General features: G+C 38.2%; 3 protein-coding genes and 1 non-coding gene across 5 annotated transcripts; 3 read left to right on the top strand and 1 right to left on the bottom strand.

The window, feature by feature from the left end:
* The first annotated feature begins 7,780 nt into the window (after positions 1 to 7,780).
* On the top strand, positions 7,781 to 13,563 carry HCF173 (high chlorophyll fluorescence phenotype 173). The gene is made up of 13 exons (XM_086647276.1): positions 7,781 to 8,788; positions 8,897 to 9,109; positions 9,883 to 10,087; positions 10,596 to 10,671; positions 10,773 to 10,908; positions 11,011 to 11,115; positions 11,255 to 11,335; positions 11,853 to 11,942; positions 12,023 to 12,088; positions 12,194 to 12,250; positions 12,329 to 12,406; positions 12,497 to 12,544; positions 13,078 to 13,563. The coding sequence occupies exons 1-13, from the start codon at positions 8,285 to 8,287 to the stop codon at positions 13,147 to 13,149; spliced, it is 1,731 nt and encodes a 576-aa protein (XP_086503402.1). The 5' UTR covers positions 7,781 to 8,284; the 3' UTR covers positions 13,150 to 13,563.
* On the top strand, positions 9,312 to 9,392 carry TRNAL-CAG (transfer RNA leucine (anticodon CAG)). The gene has a single exon. It is a non-coding gene; the product is annotated as a tRNA-Leu (tRNA).
* Positions 13,564 to 19,102: 5,539 nt separating the features above from the next.
* LOC147531830 (putative protein phosphatase 2C 44) lies at positions 19,103 to 22,170 on the top strand. 2 transcript variants are annotated; one of them, XM_086647592.1, is made up of 7 exons: positions 19,103 to 19,360; positions 19,438 to 19,546; positions 19,802 to 20,053; positions 20,785 to 21,061; positions 21,174 to 21,328; positions 21,539 to 21,685; positions 21,826 to 22,170. In XM_086647592.1, the coding sequence occupies exons 2-7, from the start codon at positions 19,457 to 19,459 to the stop codon at positions 21,826 to 21,828; spliced, it is 924 nt and encodes a 307-aa protein (XP_086503718.1). In that variant the 5' UTR covers positions 19,103 to 19,360; positions 19,438 to 19,456; the 3' UTR covers positions 21,829 to 22,170. The 2 variants fall into 2 exon arrangements, with proteins under 2 accessions (XP_086503718.1, XP_086503719.1); XM_086647593.1 differs by having other exon boundaries at positions 19,262 to 19,360; positions 19,445 to 19,546.
* A 98-nt stretch (positions 22,171 to 22,268) lies between these two features.
* LOC147531829 (uncharacterized) lies at positions 22,269 to 25,300 on the bottom strand. The gene has a single exon (XM_086647591.1). It carries the CDS (start codon positions 25,147 to 25,149, stop codon positions 22,657 to 22,659), a length of 2,493 nt encoding a protein of 830 aa, XP_086503717.1. The 5' UTR covers positions 25,150 to 25,300; the 3' UTR covers positions 22,269 to 22,656.
* Between the last annotated feature and the right edge of the window lie 1,303 nt (positions 25,301 to 26,603).

Here is a 26,603-nt window from a genome sequence, read left to right as displayed (position 1 = left end):
TTTTTTTTCCCTTTCTCTCTCTAGATCTGGTTCACCATGAACCAGATCTAGGTCTGTTCGACTGAAACAGACCCTCAATTAATGAAGGTCTGTTCGGGTCTGATTCGAACAGACCTTTGAAGGTTTGTTCGAACAAGACCTATATTTGGTTCATGGTGAACCAGATCTAGAGAGAAGAGAGAGAGAGAAGGAATTTTTTTTTTATGTTTGAAGGTCGTCGACTAGAAATTTGGCCGGGCGGCGACCCTTTCCGGTGAAGACAATGATGTGGCGTGCTCAAATGATGTGGCATATAGAGAAAATGAGATGGAGGAGAGAGAGTAACGGAAAGTTAAAGATAACGGAAAAGGGGGCCATATGGGTATTTTTGCTAAAGTAGGGGGTCAGGCAGGAAGCTGGTCACAAAGTTGGGGTTATTTGGAAAATAACACATTTTTCTATCATCATACCAAAGTTGATATTTATACATAAATGTAGCATGAGAATAATAATAAAGATTGTACGTTCATTATCAAGATCATTAAGGCAAGTTTCCTTTATAATCTAGCATATAGATGTGATTTAAAGTGACCTAAAATTCTGGTTTTACAGAAGTGATTAATCTACTACTTCTAATGTGTATTGTTTCATGAACCTTATTTTATGTTCGATTAATACTAACTTTAGGGTTTATGGTGTTCCCTAGTTGTCTAGGTTTATCTATGAATATGGATATTCAAGCCGTAGGAAGATGAAACCTACCTTAATCGCCAAGAGAATCGAGTTGTCTGGTTGTCTTCGATCCCTTCTTCTCCTTCTTTTACTTCTTTTTTAACTCTCTCACTAGAAACCAATACCTCCCCCTCTTTAAAACTCACGGCTGGTTGAGAAGAAAAGAAAGAAAAGTCTGATGGGTAAGTAGGGTTCTGATAGGGGGTTTTAAGAGAATTACTATTCACACCCCATTATGTGGGGTAGGGGCGGTACATCTTGCATTTCTACTTCCTCCATGGGTGTTCATAAATGGTCGGCCAAGACCAACTTTCTGGCCTAATAGAAGAATCTGTCAAAGAGATCCTTTGTCACTGTCCTTTCTTATTCACCTGAGCGATGGAAGGGCTTAGTCGTCTTATTGAATCCTCAATTAATCAATGCCTTTTTATTGTAATTCCCACTCCCAACCTTAATATGGTCATTACACATCTCCTGCAAGGCCTCAGACCAAATGATCAACTACACTAAATCGAATATCTTTTTTACTAAAAACACTCACCCCAAATTCAAGAGTTTGATTATCAAAAACCTTAAGTAAAAAAAGTTTTTTTCTCTGAAGAATATTTAGGAGATCATCTCTTCATAGGTGCTAAGAAAACATCAATTTTTAACAATATCATTGATAAAATCCACTCTAAACTCTCCAAGTGGCAGAATAATTTCCATGCACAAGTTGGTTGCACAATTGTAGTCTCCACAATTGCTGCAGCCATTTCCTGATAGCTGATGCAATACTTCGCTATACCCAAAAGCGCCTGCAAAAGCATTGAGGTCTCTCAAAGGATTTTTGGTGGAGAAAATCTAAAGGTATATTTACCAAAGCCTAGAACAAGATATGCCTCCCCAAAAATCTTGCCAGTTTGGGTAGTTGTAATCCGTATTGCGACAATAAAGCTTTCCTTTGCAAACTAGCTTGAGGCTTACAGACGAACCCAATTCCATTTGGGCTAAACTCTTGGAAGCAAAATATTTTCGTTCATCCAATTCTCGTGATCCTCCCAAACCAACCCACTTTTGGCTATGGAAATCCAATCGTCCTCGGATGGATAAAATTCATATATCTCTATTCAGAAAGTGCATACATCAACTAATATCAACGTCTGGAACGACTTTTGGATCCCTCACCACCCAACTCCTTTAAATAACAGGTACAATTCTAATCTAACTTGAATTTCCCTACTTCTTTTAAACAATCAATGGAACAAAGCTATAATTAACAACATCTTTGAACCAAACATTCGTAACTGGATGAAAGCTATTGATATTCAAACTAAAGGTCATGATAACCTAAAATGAACTCCTACACCTTCAACTAAATTTACATTAGTTATATGTATAAGCAGCTAGCTCTGCACCTATCCTAGAATGTTTAGACGAAGTTTCATGGAAGTTCATATGGAATATTAAGACCATTCGTCGGATAAATCTATTTTTACGGAAATGTTTCTCTAACAGTCGTCTCATTGGTTTTCGAATTAGCATATTTTTAAACAACTCAATGAATTGTCACTCGTGTAATACTTGGAAACTATGGAACACGGGCTATTGCACTGCAATAAGGCTAGAAAGGTATGTTTTATATTAATATTCGATTTACTAACATGGTTTCTCTAGAGGAATGGATAGCTTCTTGGAAATTACATTAGTGCAGGTTACTCTAACCAAATTGAGCTTCAGGACATTATTCTTTGGCACATTTGGAAAGCCAGGCGTGAAAACAATTTTTAACAGAAACATAATGACCCCAAGAAAGTAAATCAATTAGATCATGACATTCCCAAATCTGAAATAAAACCCTCTATCGACAAAGGAAAAAAAATATAATCAACAAAAAACCTGGTTACTGCCGAACAACCTGCATATCAAAATTAAGATAAGTGCTTCTTTCAACCAAACTCATGAAATAGAAGGCATTGGTTGTTATTAATTAGTCACACATATTCCAACCCAAAATGCATTCTTCCATTTGTCAAAAAGGTACATTTCTTAGCTAGCATTATGAATATTGCTGGAAAATTTTTAGAAAGATGGTCAATTACTTTCACCCCTAACCTCAAAATCAACCTCCACTTTCCAAGTTATTGAAAGAGTTAATTCTTATTTGGCCCCTTATTTTGTGCCCAGCTTCCTTTATGGCCCCCTATTTTCTGTAAATTCAAATATGACCCCTTATTTTTATGAAAAATGTCCTAACTACCCTTCTATTAAATATTTTTTCAAAATAAAATGAAAAGAAAACATAAATTCCACCTCACTTCCCTCTCCACTACTTATCTCTCTCCAACTCACCTCTCTCTCTATCTCCAACTCACCACTCTCTTCTCCGATGAAGGTCGATGACCAGAAAATTTTTCTGCCGGCAACCTTCAAACTAAAAAAAATAAAATAAAAATCTCTCTCATCTCTCTTTAAAAACTCCGGCGAAGGGGGTTCCCTTCGCGGGAGTTCTGGTCTGTTAAAGAACAGACTAGATCTGGGTCTGTTCGTCAACAGACCAGAACCCCCTTCGCCGGAGTTTTTAGAGAGAGAGATGAGAGAATTTTTTTTTTTTTTTTAGTTTGAAGGTTGCCGGTCGGAAGATTTTCCGGCCGACGACCTTCATCGGAGAAGAGAGTGGTGAGTTGGAGAAGAGAGAGAGGTGAGTTGGAGAGAGAGGTGACGTGGAGAGAGATAAGTGGTGGAGAGGGAAGTGAGGTGGAATTTATATTTTCTTTTTAATTTTATTTTAAAAAAATATTTAAAGGAAGGGTATTTAGGACATTTACTTCAAAAAAGGGGGCCATATTTGAATTTACAGAAAATAGGGGGCCATAAAGGAAGCTGGTCAAGTAGGGGGCCAAATAGGAATTAACTCTAATTGAAAAGAAAATCTTTATTTTGTAAAATTCCATAACTTAGAAAATAATTTTTTATTTTGTTAGATGTAAATTCACTTCCTCCATCGCTCTAAAAAATTTGAAGTTTGGCTTGAAGTTTGAGATTTTTCAGTGAGAAAATAAAGCCAAGTGACTTTAGAAAAACCATCTACCAAAATTAAGAAATATCGCTATCCTAGATTGGAGATAATAGGCGAAGGTCCCCACACATCGGAATGAACTGTTGAAAATAGTTGTTGAGACCAAAAATAGGAGGGTTTATAGGGTAATTTGTGATGGTTGGCCATGATACAACGTGAGCATAAAGAATTTGAATCTGAACTAATTGAGTTCTCATTCGAGATAATTTTGGGAATACACGCGATAATGGGGATAACCCAAGCTCATGTGCCATTATGCATAACTTTGGACCCTGAAAAACATGAATGAAAATCTCTATGACTTTTATGAAAATCTTGAAGAGCTAAAGCGGAGCATTGATATAGACCACCCCTGTTATGACCGTGAAGGACCTGCTTCCCCGTTACACGATCCTTCACAAAAAATACATTTTTATCAAACACGACGAAGCAATCCAAATCATTAGTAAACTGTGAGACTGAGATTATATTTTTTTGTGATTGAAGGCACATGAGAAACATTTCTCAAAGTTATTGAAGACTACAGAGACTTAAGGATGACATTACCAGTATTCGTTACGGGCAAAGGAACCATTGCAAACAGAAACCTGATCACTACCATAGTATGGACTGATATTAACCATCTGACTTAAATCATGTGTCGTGTGATTGGAGGCTCCCGAGTCAGCAGAGTAATTAGGATCATAAGCATCAACATTTGGTTGATAATCATTAAACGATTGAGGAATGTCAGCACTCTATTGATAGTTTTGATCTCCTCGATGGTAGCAATAACAAGCAATGTGACCACTACGTCCACATATTTGACAAATAACATGTGGAACAGAAGAAGAAGTAAGGTTTCCAAAAATCGAACCTCAGTGAGACTGAAAATTGCGATTCAAATTGCTTCTACCACATCCCTGACCTCTATTGTCAAATCGATCACCACAACCACCTCGACCAGAAGCATTTGATCGACCGTGAGGTGAGTTCTGTGATGGAGTTTGCTTTTTAGCAACCAATGTTGTGGACTGAATGGAAGGAGTATTTTGACGCAACAAACACAGTTGATGCGTAAATAACAGCGGCAGAAGTTAGGAGAATGAGGGGAAGTTCTCCATCGTTTCAATTGCAGTGGCGAAGGCAGAATAAGCAGGAGTTAAGTCTCACAAAGTATGTAAAACTAATTCGAGATCAGATAACGGCACATGAATGGCGGCAATAACATCAGAATTCTCCTTGATTTTACCTACATAATCAGACATTGACAAAACATTATTCTGTATAGTTTCTAGATGGAGAAGAAGTTGGAATTTACATATATATTATTTTGAGCCGAAAAAGATCGACTCTAAATAACTATAAAACTCTCTTACAGTGCCAAACTCAGGTGTCTGAGCAAGAACTGATGTAGATAGAGTCTAATTCAACCAACTGGCGAGAGTTTGATCAATCCTCGTCCATCGCATGAAAGCTGAATTGACAATATCCATATTTAAGTCTTCATCAAAGATCTGGTTCGGAGGAGCAGCAGCTGTGATATCTATATGATGAAAGAGATCTTGTGATTTCATGATCAGAATGATTTGTTTCGATGTTAGATAGTTTGTATTAGCTAACTTGATTGAGACTAATGGAATAAGGTTAGTCAAGGTAGGAGATTGTGGTAGAGAATAGGGCGAGGCAGGGATTTGAGTAGTGATTTCTTGTGAAGAGGCAACCATTGTTGGCATATTTAAGAGTTGTGATAGAGAGAAGAAGAAAAAACCAGGGGATTAAGAACCGTCGGCTCTGGATACCATGAAAATGTAAAATCCTGCCTTACTTTCTTAGCACCGAGAGTTGTTTATTTGTAATCTTTCAATCAGATTTACATTTCTGTTGTGATTTACAAAATATCTTATACATATCTTAAACTGAAAATAAAACGACTTATCAAATTTGAATACATTGGACTGAGTTGATGTCTGTATTGGTCAGTACTCTATCACTTAGTACTATTGAACAATAAGTTGAAAGGGAGAGATGGATGAAAAACATATTCAACATAAACATGACTATATATAGAAGGAGGAGGCATCATTAATTTCAGATCTAAAATGCAAATCTGTGTAGGGACCATTTCTGGACCAGGTCCTATTCTCTTTACCAAAAACTTCAAGATCAATCGATTTCTTCGATTACTTTTTATTTTTCTTCTTAATCGCGTCAAGTGAAGATAATTTCTTCAAACGGCGATGAATATTCTTCACTGGTTTTACATCTTCAACCAACGACGATTTCTTAGAACGACGATCATTGTTCTTCATTGGTTTTACATCTTCAACCTACGATGATTACTTCGAAAGAAATGAGAGATTTTTTTTTGCTTGATTCCGATTTGATGAACGACTTCCTAAAAATTCTAGGGTTAGGGTTTGGAAAGAAGAAAGAGATGATGAGAGAGAGAGTTTTTCGAGAGAGAAAGACAGGGCCGTGCCTAACAATTTAGGGGCCCTGTGCCAAACATTAGTCGGGGCCCTCTTGCAAGTCAAGTAAAATAATTTTTTAAATGCGAAGTAACAAAATTTTTTTTGTCATAATTTATTGAAATGAACTTATATGAAATCTTTGATGAATCTAAACTTACGGAATGGTTTTGCTCTATCATGGACTTAACATTCAAATAAACTTCTTTGACTTCTATACATTTTTTATTCAAAATCAGAATTAGACTGTCTTTTTACCCAATGCAAAATTAAAGTTTAGTGAGATAAATTTAATACAAAGATAGGAATTTATTGTTCAAAGAGTCAGTGATAGACATTTACATGAAAGATATGGGATTTTAGAAGAGGCGGTTCGAAAGGCCTTAACGGGCAATATGCTTGAAAATACTACAATAAGTTATTTGATAGTCGGAGTTATAGTTAAATAAGATAGATTAACATAGGTAAATTGACCTCACATAGATGGATATTTAGCGAACAAGAAAAATAACATGTATTGAGAGGGTGACTCCTGGTATAAAGAAATATGGAAACGGTTATTAGTGCCCATTTTTGTCACATCCTGCCTCCAAGTGTTGCCTTGAGGAGGCGCCAATATTACTTCTTAGGGGCGCCTTTAATAACTCAAAAAACTCAAAATGTTTGTCAAAACACTGCTTACGGGAGTCAAACCCACGACCAATTGAATGAGTTCTTTGCGACTTACAAACTAGCTACACACCTCCTGAATGATTATTCACACGCTTTCTTTTTAGTATCTTGTACTAAATCTAAGAGTACACAGAAAATAGGCTCTTTGTGGTGGGGGGGCCTGTGCGGGCGCACGGCCCGCACGCCCCCATGCACGGGCCTGGAGAAAGAGTTTTTCGAGGGAGAGAGAGAGAGTTATTCGACAGAGAGGGAAAGTTTTTAAAAAGAAATTAAGTTTTTAAAGGGGGGGGGGGAGTGAGAGATTTTAAGGAGAGTTTAATACACAGTTAAAAGGAGGGTATTTTTGAAAAATCAATAGAAAATTAACAGTGAATGGACAGTAACGCCAAAAAAGAAGTCATCTGGGTATTTTCGATAAACTAAGGGGTTAGGGAAAAAGTTGGTAGTAAACTAGTGGCCATTAAAGAAATAACCCAAAGATAAATAAGAAAAGATGAAGAAAGTGAGTGTCTCTAAAGTTTAATTGAAACAAAAAAAATTATAAAACCTCCATTAATGGAGGTCCTCTTTGGATACAGAAAGTAGAAGAGGCGAAGATAAAAAGTAAAAAAAAAAAGAGAAGAAAAACAAAATGGAGAAAAACAAAAATAAAAGAGAAGATAAACAAAATGGTAAGTATAGAAAGTTAAATTTGACTTTTTAGTCAATGTATCAAAAAACACAAAAGCGGACATCTCGACATGTAAGCAACTTTAGAAGACCACGCAGGAAGCTGGTAAAACTTTAGAGAGCCAATAAAAAAATGTTCTAAATAACATTTAACTCTAATAGTATTAATTAACCCGGCACGTTCCAACCCAAAATGCACTCTCCCATTTCACAAAAACTGCAATTTCTTAACTAGCATTATGAATCTTGCCCCAAAGAAAGATGGTCAATTACTTTCGCCACTAATCTCAAAATCAACCTCATCTTTCAAGTGGAGTTCTTTTTTTTTTTGTTGAACTCCAAGTGGAGTTCTCATTAAAATAGTTTAGATAGAGTAGAATGTATAGATGACAAAATATTATCCATTACTTGAAGAATAAAAAAAGCCACGTCTCATCTTCCCACCACAAATACAAGACGATGGAACTAAAATTGCCACGCCAACCCCCTCGTCTTCTCTCTTCTTCATCCTCTCCAACCGGACTCTCTCTCTCTCTCTCTCTCTCTCTCTCTCTCTCTCTCTCTCTCTACTTTCTCTCTCTACTTTCTCTCTCTCTACTTTCTCTCTCTCTACTTTCTTCTTACAGTACGACAGTTTCAGATCAACTCCAATATACTTGAACAAAATCAAACACAGAAAGAATTCCAATTAACGAATTCAAACATTTCATTTAACTACAAATAGATGAGTTCTACATTATCATCCGAATTCTTAGGGTTTTATGTATTTGGTACAAATGCAAATACTCCATCTTCTGCTCGAAAATTATCAACTCAAACACGAAGATTATCATCAATTAGATGTGAAACCAAACCAGGAGTAGGAGGAGGAGAAAGAAGAAATGATCAAAATAGCAATGAAAAAGAGGATAATACAAGTATAATCACCAAACAACAACAACAACAACAAACCTCTGTAACAACAATAACACTTGATAATGTAAATCCAGTAGGGTTAGGTCGAAAATCACGTCAGATTTTTAACGATGTTTGGAGAAAATTTTCAGGGTTAGGTCAATTCTCAAGACCTAGAACAGAAGAAGATGATTCACTTGATAGAGGTCAATTTCCATTGTGTGAGTTTACTGTTCCTAATGCTCAGAATACTCGTGTACTTGTCGTCGGTGCTACTAGTCGTATTGGCCGGATTGTTGTTCGGAAACTTATGCTTCGTGGATACAGTGTTAAGGTTCAATTCCTTCATACTTTTGTTTTTTTGGATTCTTGATTTTTGTAGCTAGATGATGATTTAGGGTTTAGTTCTTGATTTGTTTTGATTTGAATGAAAAAATACCAGGCTTTAGTAAGAAAAGCAGATGAAGAAGTTATAGAAATGTTACCTAGGTCAGTAGAGATTGTGATTGGGGATGTTGGTGAATCATCAACTCTTTATTCTGCTGTTGAAGGTTGCACTAAGATCATATATTGTGCTACTGCTCGTTCAACTATTACTGGTGATCTTAATAGAGTTGATTATCAAGGTGTTTATAATGTCTCCAAAGCATTTCAGGTTTTTAATCCTTAAAACCCTAATCTTCTTCCATTACTATCATTTGAATTTGATTTATCAATGTTACTGTCTTGTATTTTGTGGGTCTGACTTAAAGTTCAGATTTTGATGAGGGTTTGAGCTAATAATTAGCTAAATTGGATAAACATAAGTAGGCATTATCATGATTATTAAGCAAAGTAGGTTTTTATAGTACAAGTAAGTCAAGATGGCCGAGTTGGTCTAAGGCGCCAGTTTCAGGTACTGGTCCGAAAGGGCATGGGTTCGAATCCCATTCTTGACAATTTCTTTTCATTATTTTTGGACTTTTATATTTATATTTAGAGCTAATTCACTAAAGAGACTAGGAGTTCAGTATGAATAACTCCTTCCTCTGCTCTCTTTCCAACTGCTGCCATTGGAATTTGGGTTCCCTTTAAAGATTTAAAAAAAAAAAAAATTAAAGTTCAATGTTACGAGGTTTTGTGCTTATATGTAGCCCATCGAATCCTCGATTTGTGCCGTCGTTTACCTGATAAAATTTTTGGGTTAGTCAATGCTTTATGAACACAGACTTAGACGGATAGATTGGGCCCTGCCCAAGCTTCTTGGACTTTGAGTTAATACATTCATCACCTACACAATTGACATTAGTTCTGGTGGTTGGTATCTCTTGGTCTTAAAACCGCTCTCAATGTGTATGCTTGTGTGTTCTATAGTGAATCAATTTTTTTAGTTTTGTTTTGGTTCATTGTGTAGGCAGTTCTGAGGTTAACCAATTTTTTTTTTTGCAGGATTACAACAATAAACTAGCACAGCTGCGGGCTGGAAAAAGCAGCAAAAGCAAGCTCTTACTTGCGAAGTTCAAATCTCCGGAATATTTGGAGGGGTGGGAAGTTCGCCAAGGAACTTACTTTCAGGATGTAGTTGCCACAAAATATGATGGTGGAATGGATGCCAAGTTCGAGTTCACAGAGACAGGAGATGCTGTTTTCTCAGGTAAGAATATTTACTTGATTTTGATCTTCTTTATCTATCACCAGATGCACTTCCTGTTTTTATTAGTTCCCTTTGACCATTGTTACCCCCACACTTTTCTCTTGGATGTAAGCTGTTCATGATTTGAATTTACACCAATTTGTATTTTCCTAATTCTTGGTCTATTTACTGAGAACCAACATAATTTACTAAAATTGCTCTCCTCTTCTCCTATCTGAGATCTCTCTTCAAAGTCTCATAGTCAAACACTCTTCTCTGATCCTTAAAACAACTCCATGAACTCCTCATCCTCCACCATGTCACCACCCTCATCACATGACCTTCAGATAGGCCGCCATTCTACTTTTACAAAACTTCTCTGGAGTCTTGAGGAGCCGGAAATATTCTTGATGGATGATCTTCTCTCTTTCTACCACCCTTACCTTATGGTTTTAGTCGAGCGTAAAATGCGAATGAAGTGCATGATACACATTCCTTTCCTTTTTGTAATTGCTGTTTTTGCACACAGGGTATGTCTTTACCAGAGGTGGATATGTGGAACTCTCGAAAAAGCTATCACTTCCATTGGGTAGTACACTTGACAGGTAGTTCAAACTTGGCCAATAGCTGACTGCAATCTAGTTATTGCATCCTGCATAGTTTCTCAATCTCAGTTGCTCACTGAATTCTAATCGTATGTGGAAAGGTATGATGGTTTGATTCTCTCAGTTGGTGGAAATGGGAGATCATTTGTTTTACTCCTTGAAGCTGGTCCTTCAGCCGATACATCTGAAAGCAAAACTTATTTTGCACGAATGACCACAAAAGTAGGCTTCTGCAGGGTAAGTGACCTTTCTCCTGCAGAAAACCGCTATCAGATGATGCAGCCCGAATTAGATTCCCATTATAAATGTTGAAAGTTTATCCCTGTCTGCATTTGGCAGGTCAGGATACCTTTTTCATCCTTTCGCCCAGTGAAGGCGGATGATCCACCACTAGATCCCTTCCTTGTTCATACTTTAACCATACGTTTTGAACCAAGACGACAGGTTTGTTGTGTTCCCATACATTAATTATCCTAATGTTGTATACCTACAAATATCGCTAATTGGACAATAAAAATGGTTTAACTAAAGATGAATCTTTCTTTTGCTTGATCTTTGGTATTAAAACAATCATCTGCTGCAGAGGGCTATAGAAGGGCCAGCTGGAAGTAAGCAAGATCTAAGAAGCTTTAAATTGATAATCGAATACATAAAAGCATTACCTGTAAGTTTTTCCTGTCTCCATATGACGTAGTCTCTTTTTTTTAGATGGATCATTTTAATTTCTGCATTCCTATATATGCTTAGAACCGTAGGCTAATATTATGGAGTTGAATTGATGAAGGCATGACTGATTTTTGCTCCAAAACTATATAGAAACTCAGTCTTTGGCATTGAACAGTTTGGTATGAATATGGTAATATGATAGTTTCGACATCGTTTAGGTAATACCGGTTCCCAATCCGAACCTGCCCTTATGGCACTTTATCTAGCACCGTGAAACACTAGGTGACATAACTTCAAACTGGGGTAGATCGGTAGATGTATATTTATCATGTACATGGTTGGTCTTTATTGTTCGTTAGAATCTTGTTTCTGTTCTAGTTGGTGCTTTCATGTAGAGGACTAGGAATTGTTCATCAGCCTTTTTGTTAAATCCTGTTCTTGAAAAGATAAAATAATAATTCTAAAAATTGATTAGAGTTGAATCTAATTTGTTTGAGTATTTAATATATTTGCAGACTGGAGAAGAGACGGATTTTATACTGGTTTCGTGTACGGGATTAGGAATTGAACCTAACAGAAGGGAGCAGGTTCTTAAAGCCAAGAAGGTTTAGCTTTCGTTCTTAGTTTTCTATTTTGAAGTACTTCTGTTGAGTTACTTGTTAGTCTTTAATTTTGAGCACATCAGGCTGGAGAAGATTCCTTAAGAAGATCTGGTCTTGGATACACGATTGTACGCCCTGGTCCTCTACAGGTACTAACTCTTCTTCTTTCTTTTGTCATCATCAACAATTTTGGGGGTTGGAATCCAACATTGATTTACTCACACGTCTTCTAATTCACCGTCTTCCGTTTCTAGGAAGAACCTGGCGGACAACGAGCACTAATCTTTGATCAAGGAAATAGAATTTCTCAGGTTAATGAATGATCATTACAAATTACTTGTCGTTTCAGTTATAGTCGCTGATCCCATCATTTTGATTACTTGATATAGGGGATCAGCTGTGCCGATGTAGCTGATATTTGTGTGAAGGCATTGCATGATTCAACAGCAAGAAATAAGAGCTTTGATGTGAGTTATTGTAGTAGTAGTAGTTTTGTCTCTCTACACTTACCTATATGAATTTAGAGGCACTACTAATGCTGTTTTACGCTCATCCAGGTTTGCTATGAATACATGGCAGAACAAGGGAAAGAGCTCTATGAACTGGTAAGGAATTTCATTCATTTATGGGTATGGCTAATAGTTCCAAGTTCAAGATTGGAGCATCTCCAGTGCAACCCTCAATCTTAGAAACTCTTAGTGCCACATAGAATTTGTAGAGTTTTTCCTCAAAACTTTCTTCAACGCAAAACCTAATTTGGATCTCTAAGATGATGTGGTTGTAGTTAAATAGAGATATCTCAAGAGGACACTATATTTCTAGAGTGTCCTCTTGAGGTATCTTTAATTGTCCAACTCATCATTTTTATAATTTAAACCAATAGAAATCAAGTATTCATATATCTTCCAATATAACTGAATATTTCTTTACAAAAATTATCACGTAATATCAGTAAACAAAACATCTTTAGAGATTAACATTGGATAGACACAAAAATTGGAGGATCCCTATTTTGTCACATGAGTGAGAATCTCAATTAAAACTTGACACATGGGACTATTGAGTTTTGCATCGGAGATGCTCTTATGATTGCTAAAACAAACAATGTCTGAAAAGAGAAATGATCTTCCTTGTGCAGGTAGCTCATTTGCCTGATAAAGCAAATAATTATTTGACACCAGCTCTCTCAGTTCTAGAGAAGAACACTTGACTTCTCTCTCTCTCTCTCTCTCTAGCTCATTTGCCTTGTTTATTTGTTGTATTTTATCGACCTTCACAGATGAGATGAGACAGGTTCCTCCTGCCAGTTTGGAGATATCAGTATATATATATTGCATAGGGAAGTTGAAGTGTAAATGGTAAAGTGTTGTATATGATTATTTCTTGTTGCATAGAACTAGTAAGACAACCACAGATGATGTTACTTGATTTCAGAGAATTGGTTAGAACACCCAAATGTTTAATCAGATGGGGCCTATACCTATTGGTATTTGTAAGTGAGTCTTTCTTGTTTGTGAAGAAAAATATCTGATCATTAATGATTGGACAAAGCTTCTCTTCTTTGTAGAAGATTCAACAATTTCATTGATCGAAGTCAATAAGATCTGATATACTGTGGGCACCATAGACACGATATTTTTTCTTCTCTCTCCCTCTCCTTTCCCCCTTTCCTGTCCTTGTACTACAAATGGGAAAAGCTTTTGTTGGAATCTTTGTTTGGTAAAACCACACAAACTTCGTCTGGGGAAGTTTAAGGTCCAGGCGAAACCGGGAAGGGATTATCCTCCATCTAGCCAGACAGTGAGAAGCAAGAGAAAAGAGGAAGAAGAGAAGAAAGTAGGTCTTACCGCCACTACTACAGAGATTTTTCCAGAGCTATTGTTGAATTTTGTAACTAGTGTGAAGCTAGTTCCTTTTATCAATGCTTTGTCAATTGATTTCAACAAAAAAAAATGCTTTCTCAATTGTAGTACGATCTCTTTCTTCCTGAACTACTATCATTGCCTTCTCAAGAGTAGTGGCCACCATAAGTGCATAACCATGGGTAGAACTTGGCTTGTGTATATTGGGGTGGAACTTCTTGACCAATATGAGATTGTTCTATTCGAAGTACTCATCTAAAAATTCACAATTCGAAGAATATACAGATGCAAAATATCTATATTGTGCTTTGTATCGTGCATCTTCCACCCCTGGAATTCCTTCCTTCTTCTGGAAAATACATTTGCTGCCAATAATCTTCTAATACTTAGGCTTCTCGGCTAATTCTCAAGCCCGATTCTTATTAAGAGACTCAATATCTTCATTCATGGCAAAAGACCATTGCATCGATTCATCACCCCTCATAGCTTCTTCGTAGGTGCATGGTTCACCTCCATCAATGCTTTCCCCCACACTAAGTGCGAATGCAACCATATATGGCATTCCATGCCTTTTCGATGGCCAAATGTCTCATCTTCCCCTGTTTCTCGCAACGCTGTAATGAACTTCTTCATGTTCATCTTCCTCAGCTTGCTCATCTATCTAAGGCCTAACCTCTTCCCGAGTGTTTATCTCAAAATCCACCTATTCCCCATGATCTTCCTGCTCCACCTGTTTACCAACCCTCTCCCGATCATCTTCAGGCGTTACCTTCTTAGTTATCATGGCTAACTCATCAAAAGTAACATCTCTAGTGATGAAAAACTTCTTTGATTTTTCATCCGGAATCTACAACCGATAACCTTTCATCCCGGGCTCATAACCAAGAAATACACATTTCTTAGCCCTCGAATCCAGCTTAACTTCTTTAACATCCGAAAATCCTCAAGTTCTCATACTTTGCAGGATAACTAGACCACACCTCATTAGGAGTTTTACATTCAATAGATGTGCATGGAGAAATATTTACCATCCCTCTGCTTGCTCAGTATAGCCATCCCCCTTTCACTCATATGCCCTAACCGCATATGTCATAGCTTGGTAGTTTCAACTTCCTTGTCTGATGATGATACCGCTACATATCCGGTAACTGTGTTACCCTGTAGCACATATATACATACCATTCTTCTTCAACCCCTTCATAACTGTAAGACTCCCTTTAGAAATCTGAAACACACAACCTTCACCAGTATACTTGCAACCATTATCATCCAGAGTTCCCAAAGAGATTAGGTTCCTCTTCAAATCTAGAACATGTCTGATGTCTGTTATGGTCCTCACAACACCATCGTGCAACTTGATCTGAATTATACCAATTCGAACCACCTTACAGGGAGTGTCGTTTCTCATTAGCACCTTACCGCGCATTAATGGATGTGTAAGTGGAAAACCATTCCCTATGAGGACATACATGAAACGTACAACTAGTATCCAAAATCCACTTATCTTCAGCGAAGCAGGCATTAATAGCCAGAACCATAGTTTCATCACATTCTTCAATGATTGGCAAGAGAGTGCCATCGTCGTTGTTTTCTTTGATAACTGCTGCCTCTCCTGGTTTCTTTTTAAGCTCAGGACAATTCCTTGATGTGTCCCTCCTTCTCACAATTAAAGCACCTGTACTTCCTAGGTTTCGATTTAGACCTAGACCGGCCCTTCCCATCGCCTAGATGTTGCGACCTTCCCCTTACAACCAAATCATCTCCTGAACTGCTTTCTTTCATTGCCCTTCGTCTCAACTCCTTCGAGTTCAATGCTGCTTTAACATCCTCCAATGTTGTAGTTGTTTTACCATACATAAAAGAATCAACAAAGCTTTCATATGATGGAGGCAGGGATGCAAGCAATAGTACTGCCTTATCTTCATCTTCGAATTTGACATTTACATTTGTCAAATCTAAGAATACTCGGTTGATTTCATTCATATGGTCTCTCAACGGTTCTCCTTCTAACTTCCATAAACTAAATAATTTCTTCTTTAGATACAAACGATTAGTTACAGATTTTGTCATATACCTTGCCTCCAGCTTACTCCATAGCCCATCGGCTGTAGTTTCCGTCGTTACTTCCCGCAAGACCTTATTGCTCAAACACACAGATGTCCATGAGCTCTTTCAATGAGATCTTCCTTCTCTGCTTCTGATAATGATTCAGCGAGTGAAATCTTCCCATTCAACGTTTTCAGCAAACCCTGATGAACTAATATTACACGCATCTTAATCTTCCAAAGATTAAAATCATTACTTCCATCAAACTTCTCTATCTCGTATTTTTCCATCACAGAAACCTCAAAAAACTAAAGCTCTGATACCAGTTTGTTATGCCAATCGGGGTTTGATGTGATCGAAACCAAGTAATCCAAGAAAAGCAATAGGAAATAAAGAACAATCACACAGAACACAAGAGATTAACATGGTTCGGTTGGTGAGACCTACTCCACAGCTGCTGATGTCAAAAAATGGCTTTCCGTTATGTCAGCATGAAACAGGGAGTTGATGCATGACAACCTCCCTTAAGATGAATTTTCTGTAAAGTCAGGTTGGATTCTATCGATCGTTCTGCTTCCAGCTCTGGTTCTCTGTTTCCTTGCTCCTGCTCATTGCTCTTGTTCCTAGCTCCTCGTTCCTGTTCCTTGTTCTTGTTCCTAGCTCCTCGTTCCTGCTCCTTCCTCCTTGCTCCTATTCGTCTGTTCCCAAAGGGGAAAAAACCTGTAAAGGATTCGAAAACCGCTCTGACGCTCAAGATAGTCACGGTGTTCTTTCCAGTAAAAGAATGAATGTTGATCGATCCTTTTGGGGGGTGAGTTGTGCGAACTCAGTTTTTTGTGATCTTTTAGGGTTTTCCAGCTCGTGTCCTTTGAAGGGCGATTTGGGGGCCTTTTATAGGCTTAAGAGGCGGTGGTGATTGTCTAGAGGGAAGTTTTCCCTTTGTATTTATCTCGCATCCAGGATAGATGAAAGTTCCTAAGTTCAAGGATCTTTCGTTGATATCATGCCGATGTGATAGATCTTCGGGGAGAAGTTTCCTCCCTTGGACACGTGAAGTCCACACTTGCTTAAACACTTAGAGATCTGTAGCCAACTGAGATGTCTGTGGAGATTCTGGGACTAAGCCGTTAGATTGCTGGTGCGCTTTGCCTTCCTATTTCTGGGCGTAGGACATCGACCGAACCTACGTGGACCCCCCTCATTCCTTTAGAAACCCCATGGCTGATCTGTTCATGCCAAGGGCGTTACAGAGCTGGTTTCCTCCAACCGACCTCCCAGTTAGGAGAGTACGTGACGGGTCGTCAAGGGTTCAGCTGACTTGTTTACCTTAACCAGGTTGACCCGATGGACTTCAGGTCTGATCTTGACTCTTCAGACGTTAGTCAACGTCTGGACATTTTGTGCATCATCAACGACGACAACGTCGCGATGATTTCCACTATAATAAGCAAACTAGTTACACAAGAGATTCGTGAGAATTAGACACAGATATCTCCTAGGATTTTAGTTTATATAGCCACTAAAAATCTAATCCCACCGCCTCACCGACTCTCTTTCTAAATCCGAAATACACATGGATACGCTAACACTAATAACCGACATAGCTCTGCTCCGCATTCCAGCTCTGTCTTGGAGTCCAACTCTGCCTCGGAGCTTGCTTCGCATACTAGCTTTGTCTCAGTAATCAGCTCCGCTAACAAGTCCAAAATTCCGGTCGTAAACAGGGTTTGATATCAACCATATTCCAGTCGCTTTCAACAACCTACTATCATCTATGAAGATAACACAACATACATTCCTCAGATTAAAGACAAATATATTAGAGGCGATAAAACTAAGCGTATCTCACTAAAATTATTATACTCTCATCATCTTTAGAAGAGTCACGAGATTGATATCTTGAAGATGCAGTTATGTGAAAACTATGCAGTCCTATTCATGAATCTTTGCCTACTACAATTTTTAGAAAATTAGTATATGGGTTCAAAATGCAACAAATGCATTATAATTGTTAATTAGAGGGAAATCTTCAGTAGGGGGAGAATTTTATCAAGAGACTCAATGTTACTGAATTACTACGCGTTATACTCATTTTCTTTCGTTTTAGTTATCTCCTCAAGCTTTTATTTACAAGATTTTAACGAGGTTGCTTATGCGTGTCCATTACTGCTCCATTTCTCAAAAAAATTGTACTTCTTATTTTCTTCAACCAAATTTTTTTTCTAGATTTTCGGCTGAAATTTTTAATGAGACAATTATAAAACAATGGACATCCAAGGAGGAATGTTGTAATGACTTCGAGAATTAACCCTTTTGTAACCTAGAGGTCAAAGGAGACATAAGCCTATTGTAACCTATAAGTGAAAACATTACAAAATATTGTGAACTCGGCAGTTTCCGAAGAAAGAGAATGAGTGAGGGGAAAGCGTAGGATTTTCACACTTCTTTTTTTGTACATCCAAACAAAACAAACTTGATTTTATCTCAATTTGTAACAACAAAAACAAAAAGATATTTTTAAATTTCTACGAACCAATTTTACCACCTAAGAAGAGAAGGGATAGTGAGACAGTAAGACTCGATTTTCCCAACTAATTTTACCAAGTAACACAGAGACCGTGTGATTACTGATGCATCTTCTAACAAAACTAATGAAATTGCTGGAATTAGTTGCATTATTCACAACCACAAAACTCAATTCATAAATGTAAAAGTCGATACCATCTGATCAGGAAACGAGGAAGAATGTGAAATCCAATCATTAAGCATCTTTAAAACCCAAATAAAATGATCCACTGCAATCAGAAACCTCTTCTTTCACAGTTTAATGGGGTCAAATTCTCTCATACACATTCAAAAGAAACCTCTTCTTTCACAGTTTAATGGGATCAAATTCTCTCATATACATCCGAAAGAAACCACTCCAGCCGTCTGTTTAACTAAATGAGCTCCTACCCATAATTTTAATTCTATTTGGATAATAGTTTCATCCTTTCTTTTACACAAATATTTCTTTTGCACAAATATTGTAATAGTCCACTTGTTTATTAATTAAGTGATCTTTACAAAAAAAAAAAAAAAAAAAAAACACGATTGATACTATTTAGAAGTTGATGATGTATTATTGATGATAGTTATGAAATGTGAGGAAGTGATATTTGATGATGAAATAGTGAATAAGTTGGGGTGGGGTCTGGCTGGGTGCTGAACCGGTAAATGACGATAACGACATGGTTTAGAGTCTTCCTTTTCGTCGTCTTCTATGACTTTCAATCAAGAAAGAAACTCTCTGTCTCTCTCTACTACTTCCTCCACACACATCAACAGAGAAACTTCTTAGAAATGGGGGAATCCTTTGAAAGATATATATATATATACACACACTATATACTTATGGCGTCTCGCACACGGTAATTGAAAGAAGAAGCAGACGGAATCCCACCGTCCAACAATCTCTACTTACCCAAATCAAAGGCAATTCAAACCCCCTATAAACTTCTTCCTCATCAACAAGTAAGCTTCCAACTTAACAATTTAGTATTTGAAGAAACAAGAGTAAACCCATTCTGAATTGAAGTATTATTATTAAGCAACCAGAAGAAGAAGAAGATGGAGAATAAGCAGGGTACAGCCTCATCCTCTTCCAATACCCCTACAGAAAACAAAAGCAAGAGAACTGAATTCCTTAACATCATCAAGGTAACCCTTATTATGGGTTTTCTTCCCATGGTTTATTAATTAATTTCATCATTCATTAAACTATACTCCATGGGTTTTTATCAGTTTTTTATTCATGGGTTTGGATTCTTATTCTTTTATTTGTTATACTTGTATGCTCCCTGGTATTTGACATCCTTATATTATGAATATTGATTGTTATGGGATGGCGTCAACCTTGCTGTAATGTTTATCTTCCTCAGTTCTTTTGTGTTTTTTTTGGTTTTTGCTATGAAGGCTACTTTGGGCAATTCATCATCATCATCAGACACCGGAAGAGGTCGAAGCAAGTCATCAAGTAACAAAGTAATTCATGGGTTCCATTTGGTGGAAGGTAAATCAGGTCATACTATGGAGGACTACCATGTCGCCGAGTACAAAACTAAAAATGGCAACGAGCTAGGCTTGTTTGCTATCTTCGATGGACATCTTGGCAATCGTGTTCCTAGTTATCTTAAAGAAAACCTCTTTAAAAACATACTTGATGAGGTAACTACCTATGTTCTTGCCTCTCTCTGTCTCGTCCCTTTTCTATTCAGTCTTCTCACTAATTAGGGCGATAGCTAGCCTACCACCCACTACCTTTGCGTTTATTTTACTAGGTAGTTACTCAAATTAAAAAAGATAAGGTTTTCAATTACTTTGTATTTGGATTCGTTGAATTTTAAGATTGTGGCTTATACAGTTATATGACCAATTCTGGAATAGCGGATTTGAAGTTCTAGTAGTGACATTGTGTCATCATCTAAGTCAACGTTAAGTTGAGTTAATATGTGAGAGAAGACAACTTTTGCAATGTGAGGTAGCACAAAAAATGACAACGGCACTTCACGTAGAAGCTTCCTGCACCTAAGATCTAGTTAAATATGTCAAGATCGTACTAGACGGAGAAATACACTCTTCACTGCAAGCCTGTTTGTAACTCGACCTAAACAAAAAGAGGAACAATGGAGGGATATCCTGCAGGTTCAGGAGATCCTTTTGAACTCTTGGTGATTGCTTTAATATAGTACTCTTGTCATTTCGATTTTTATTTAATGAGTACATGGTTCTAAACAATATCCAAAACCAACTCAAATTTAGTAGAAGTGACAAAGTTTTGATAACTTGATTACTCTCTTAAAAATAAGTGGTCTTATTTTCCTGCTTTGAACTCAATGTCCACCAACCACTATAAGTTTGTTCTTGTCCAACCATTTGTTGCTATCTATGTGGAGCAGCCAAGTTTCTGGGAAAATCCTAAGAAGGCAATGGAAAATGCTTACCAATCTACAAACAAATTCATTCTAGATAACTCCACAAGATTGGGTATCGGTGGCTCGACGGCGGTTACAGCAATTGTTATCGACGGTAGAGACTTGTGGGTGGCAAATGTTGGCGACTCCAGAGCCGTAGTGTGTGAGAGGGGCTGCGGCAATCAGCTTACTGTGGACCACGAGCCGCACAGTGAAAGGAGAAGGATTGAGAAGCAGGGTGGCTTCGTGATTACTCTACCTGGTAACTTTCTACCATTTAACTGTTCAAATATACTAATAGGACCTTTGCTGAAGACTTTCTTATTTCATTATGTTGAGTTATGCATATTCTTACCGTTGTACTATGACTTCAGGAGATGTGCCACGCGTTAATGGGCAACTTGCAGTTGCACGTGCATTTGGTGATCATAACCTTAAAGCACAGTTGACTTCCGAACCTGATGTAAGGCATGTGCCCATAGATTCAACAATGGAGTTTGTTATATTGGCTAGCGATGGTTTATGGAAGGTTAGCTATTTATTGTGGTCTCTTTCAATGTCGAATATCTAATGTAATCATAAACCTCGTGAGCATACAATTTTGTTTCCTTTGCGCATCAGCTATTATCTCTTTTCTTCAATTTATTAACTCCGTTCCATTAAACGTGGTCATGATGTTTAAATGTATCATAGTCTACACAAGAACAGAGAAGTTGAAATTCCTTTTATATGTTACTAGGTCATGAGCAATCAAGAAGCTGTTGATTTAGTTAAACCCATCAAAGATCCTCAAGCTGCAGCGAAGCGTCTGACAGCAGAAGCACTGGCCAGGAAGTGTAAAGATGATATATCATGTATCGTCGTCCGTTTTGAGTGCCGAAAAGAGGTAAAATAGCATGTTAATTGTTTCTTTTTACCCTTTTTTTCCCCTACCAATTCTCATTCCATAAAGGAGCATGTTCCCAAAATTATCGTGACAACAGTATATTCATATAATGATATAATCTCGATTTTTGGTAAATGTAGTGAATGCAGTAAACTGGGAGCTTCATCATGTTCGTAAAATGAAAGCAGCAGGATGGGCATCATCGATCTTTGCATTGCCAAGGTAAACGTTTCCGTCAGTTCATCCATGGGCAAACAGTGATTTGTTAGATGAGTTGCTGTATGAAGAGTACTTATTCTTTGTTATTTCCTTCTTTTCTTTTCTTTTTTTCTTTTCTTTGATTGAACATAAATAATGTATATGTTTTTCTGTATATGTTCTGCTGTACTGATGTTTCCTTTAGGTGCTACGATCTTCACTTTCTTGAAGATGATATTTGTAGTGTACTGAAATATATAATAAAATTATAGAGTTCAGAAAGCTAATTTTATAGTCACCGTAGTCAATTTCATATAATCATTTATGAACTTCGCAAATAACTTGAATGTACATAAAGACTTTGCCAATCCTGTTACACTGTAACTTTACATGAAGGAAAAATATATAATTATGTTGAAAAAGGGTTTCAAAGAAGTAAAAGAATATAACAATCGATATAAAGATCAACAGAAATGAGACTTGTACAAATTAAGAAAGAAAAGCAACTCAGGAAAAAAATGCCACTGCTTTTTTTACATTATTTTTTGCTCTAGTAAATACAGCTTCTCTGATCCAGCTCGCCATCACCATCACTAAATTATTTGTGTAGAGAGTTTCCTTTCCCAGCATGAGCAGTTAATAGCAGCCAAAACACTGTATTCTTGCTTTGATTTTCCCTTCTTTTTGATCTTTAGCATATATAAAAATTAGAAAAAATTACAGTGAGAAAAGGTTGGTTGAAATGATTGACAATGTGGTGGGTGAGATGATCATCAGTAGTAAGGAATGGCAGGAGGAGGAGGAGAAGCGTATGACTCTCCTGTTATGGGTGGGAGAGGTATGTCTTCAAAAATGGGTGACGATGGTGATGATGTCGGCTGTTGGGGAGATGTATAATTGTAATCAGTTGTTGTTGTTGGTGGAGGAGATATTGTATCTCCCGGATAATCTGTGCTTTTTGGTGGGGATGGAGTTTGGTATGTGTAGCTCGGAGGTGGCGGTGACGCAGTTGGGTATGTGTAGCTCGGAGGTGGCGGTGAGGATGTTGGGTATGTGTAGCTCGGAGGTGGCGGTGAGGATGTTGGGTATGTGTAGCTCGGAGGTGGCGGTGAGGAGGTTGGGTATGTGTAGCTCGGAGGTGGTGGTGACGAGGTTGGGTATGTGTAGCTGGGAGGTGGTGGGGAAGGGGTTGAGTCTGTGTAGCTAGGAGGTGGCGGGGATGTGGTTGGATATGCGTAGCTCGGAGGTGGTGGTGACAAGGTTGGGTATGTGTAACTTGGAGGCTGCGGGGAAGGGGTTGAGTATGTGTAGATCGGTGGTGGTGGGGATGGGGTCGTGTATGTATAGCTTGGAGGTGGTGGTGGATTCAGGTTAGGTTGTGGCGTTGTTGTCTCGCACGCAGGTGGTGGTATTGGCTGGTAGCTCGGAGGTGGAGGTGGAGCATAAAGGATTTGTGGGGAAGTTTGAGCCTGAGGTGGTGGAGGGCTGTTGTAAACTGGTGGTGGTGGACTAGTGTACACTGGCGATGGTGGTGGACTGTTGTACACTGGCGGTGGTGGTGGACTGCTGTACACTGGCGGTGGTGGGGGTGGACTGTTGTACACTGGCGGGGGTGGTGGTGGACTGTTGTACACTGGCGGCGGTGGTGGTGGACTGTTGTACACTGGCGGTGGTGGTGGTGGACTGTTGTACACTGGCGTTGGTGGTGGTGGACTGTTGTACACTGGCGGTGGGGGTGGTGGACTGTTGTACACTGGTGGTGAGGGTGGTGGGCTGCTGTACACTGGCGGTGAAGGATAAGTGTAAACTGGTGGTGGTGGTGGCGAAGTATATTCATACACAAGTGGTGGTGGTGGTGAAGTATATTCATACACTAGTGGTGGTGGAGAGTGTTTCCTTTGTTCAGATAAGGCCGCTGATTTTGGTGGAGGGGGCGAATAGGTTTTCTTTGGGGGAGGTGGAGACTTCCTCCTCATCATAGGAGAGATCTCTGATGATGGTGGTGGTGGAGAAGCATAAATGTTCTTGTAGCACGGCGACTTGCTGCAATCGTAAGGCCATGCATCCGGGGACGAACAAGACCTTGAAGATCGCTGGTGAGATTTTCCTGCAATACAATTCTGACTGCTATCAACCACCACCTTCACCGCCTTCCTTCTGTTCGCTCCACATTGAGGCGCCTCGGCGGTAAAGTAGTTGTATGCATAGGTGAAGTTTTCCAACTTGGGTAGGGAACAAATACTTGCAGGAATGAAACCAGTAAGACTGTTATGAGCAACATTTAGTTGCTGCAGGGCCTTCATCTGAGAGATAGTTGCAGGAAGCGAGCCTCGAAGATGATTAAAGCTAACGTCAAAGACATCAAGGTTCTTGAGGAGTCCGATCTGTGGAGGTAAACAACCAGTAAGGTTATCATTCATGAAAATGATCTGATTTAAGGTTTCGCCCATGTTCCCAATGCTACTAGGAATACATCCACCAAGGTCGTTGTTTGCGAAAACAGCTACTGAGACAGGAGAGTTGCCAAGGTTCTCAGGGATGCCAAAACGAAAACGGTTATTATTAAGGAAGATAGCATCAAGACTCTTCTTATCGAAAAGCTTAGCAGGAATGGAACCCTCGAATTCATTATATCGAATATCCAAGTACTTGAGTAACGGCAGAGACAAAACAACCTTTGGGAACGGACCAACAAATCTGTTGTTACTGAGGTCAAGCTCGAACAGAAGCTTCAAAAGTTGGAAAGTGGTCGGAATAGTCCCACAGAAACGGTTAGAATTAATATGGAAAATGCCTAATTCGGTGAGGAGACCTAGCTCGGCTGGGAGGTACCCAGCAATATCTCCGTGATTAAGATCGATTCCAGCAACAACCCTGAGAGAAGGGCTGATGAGAGACGGAGCGCAAAAGATGCCATTATAGGAGCAAACATCAGGTCCAATCCAGTCAGAAGTGAAGTTTAGTGGGTCAGACAAAATAGCTTTTTTCCATGATTGAAGTGCAACATAAGCTTGTTTAATTACTGAATTCTCAAACTGAAAAGTTTGATCTGAATTCTCAAACTGAAATGTTTGATCAACTGTTACAATGCCGGAGCTTGGTAAACTATTACTACCTTCATCATCGTCGCCTTTGCCTTTATGATGTCTGTGTTTATGCTTATTGTGCTTTTGAGCAGATGAGATATTGATGAGAGAAGAAGAGATTAAGAGGAAGAGGAAGAAGATGGAGAAGATGAGACGAGGTGGTGGTGGCAATGTTGGCATCTTTTTCTCTCTCTCTAAGAGGAAATGGGAAGAACCTATGACTTCATATGGTTTGCCCACCAACACCCTCTAAATACACATTTTTGGTTTCAAACCTCTCTCTCTCTCTCTTGATGAAGACTTGAGACGTGCGAGTAACTAAGTATGGAAAATCTCATAAGGAGACGTGTGCTCAATTATTTGTTGGTGAAGGAGTAATAAAAGTACTTACTTCAAGGCACATTGAGACATGTCTAGTGGAAATAACATATCTTGAAAGGGTATTAGACTTTAAAAATCAATAAACAAAATTTGTTCAAAAAACCGAGCCCGTAGCGAAAGATTACACTTTTGTAAGTATTGTTCCAATAATTTTCGTATCTTCAAATAAATAGAGAACTCGAGTAAAGCTCCTGTCAAATGGAGAGTACTAGAGTTACTTTGTCCGCATTTAGTGCGCAAAAAAAAATAAAATGGAACTATCAAAAATAACAATTTTGTAATATGGTTCATAGTAATCCCGCTACCTTATTCTGTTGTTTGAGTTGGTAAAAATTTTCACATACACGTATCTCGCACGTTACAGACTAATTGTGTCAATATTTCGACGGTCTAATCCTTGTGAGTTTGTGAAAGTGGTGCAAAATACCAAATGATCAGTAAGTCAACCATCAATCTACACCAAAATAATTAGTAATCACGTTGCAAAAGTTGTATACCCGCGTAATGATAAGAAATTTGATAGTATTCCCAAAAGAAATGTGTTATCAAATTTGTCAAACAAATTATCCATAAAGAAATGAACCCCAAGAGTAATGGAATGCACGATTACTTGGTTTTGTTTGAATGTCTTTATTTTTAATGAAGATTACTTGGTCAATGTTATCAGTTTAAAGAAAAGGAGGTTTACTTGGTCTCTCTCTATTAATATATTTCCTTGGCTTGGCTTCTATCTGCCAACTAACCCATACCCACCACATCATCTCATGACACCAAATAAATGACAAAATTTTAGCCAAAATAGGTCAGAATCCTTTGGACCAAATCTTCTTTCGACAAAAAGATCCAACAACATTTTGGTATCAATTCTCTAGTAAAATTTTCACTTTAAATAACACTTACAGAAATTCACACATATCTTGCACTTGTTTGTACTGTTTTGTGGAGATTTGGGTCTTAGTGGAAGTGCACATAGAGTTCAAGGACTAAAAGAAAATGGAAAATTTATCCGATTACAAAAGAAATACAATACCAAGGTTACCAGATTCGCGGTACGAAAACGGGTACGCGGTACGTCTATTAGAGTGTATCTGGTACGTTGGGGGGTGGGGGGGGGGGGGGGGGGGGGGGGTATACTTATTCGGTACATAATTCGTTTAATATAAAATTTAGGTTCGTTATTTTAATTAGATATTTTAGAATTCTTTTTTAATTATAGACATAAATATTTGAAAACTCATAAGGGATTAAACAAC

This window comes from Eschscholzia californica, unplaced genomic scaffold, assembly GCF_041429995.1.
Source record: "Eschscholzia californica isolate CP2 unplaced genomic scaffold, dmEscCali1.0.p SCAF_6, whole genome shotgun sequence".
Lineage (NCBI taxonomy): Eukaryota > Viridiplantae > Streptophyta > Magnoliopsida > Ranunculales > Papaveraceae > Eschscholzia > Eschscholzia californica.
This window is presented reverse-complemented; position numbering and strand designations above follow the sequence as displayed.

Excerpts from the sequence above, each read along its gene's own strand:
- HCF173 (XM_086647276.1), top strand. The coding sequence starts at position 8,285 with ATGAGTTCTACATTATCATCCGAATTCTTAGGGTTTTATGTATTTGGT. Across the intron at positions 10,909-11,010 it reads CAAAAGTAGGCTTCTGCAGG|GTCAGGATACCTTTTTCATC; the intron begins GTAAGTGACCTT and ends TGCATTTGGCAG. Across the intron at positions 11,336-11,852 it reads AATACATAAAAGCATTACCT|ACTGGAGAAGAGACGGATTT; the intron begins GTAAGTTTTTCC and ends ATATATTTGCAG.
- LOC147531830 (XM_086647592.1), top strand. The coding sequence starts at position 19,457 with ATGGAGAATAAGCAGGGTACAGCCTCATCCTCTTCCAATACCCCTACA. Across the intron at positions 19,547-19,801 it reads AATTCCTTAACATCATCAAG|GCTACTTTGGGCAATTCATC; the intron begins GTAACCCTTATT and ends TTTGCTATGAAG. Across the intron at positions 21,329-21,538 it reads CTAGCGATGGTTTATGGAAG|GTCATGAGCAATCAAGAAGC; the intron begins GTTAGCTATTTA and ends ATATGTTACTAG.
- LOC147531829 (XM_086647591.1), bottom strand. The coding sequence starts at position 25,149 with ATGCCAACATTGCCACCACCACCTCGTCTCATCTTCTCCATCTTCTTC.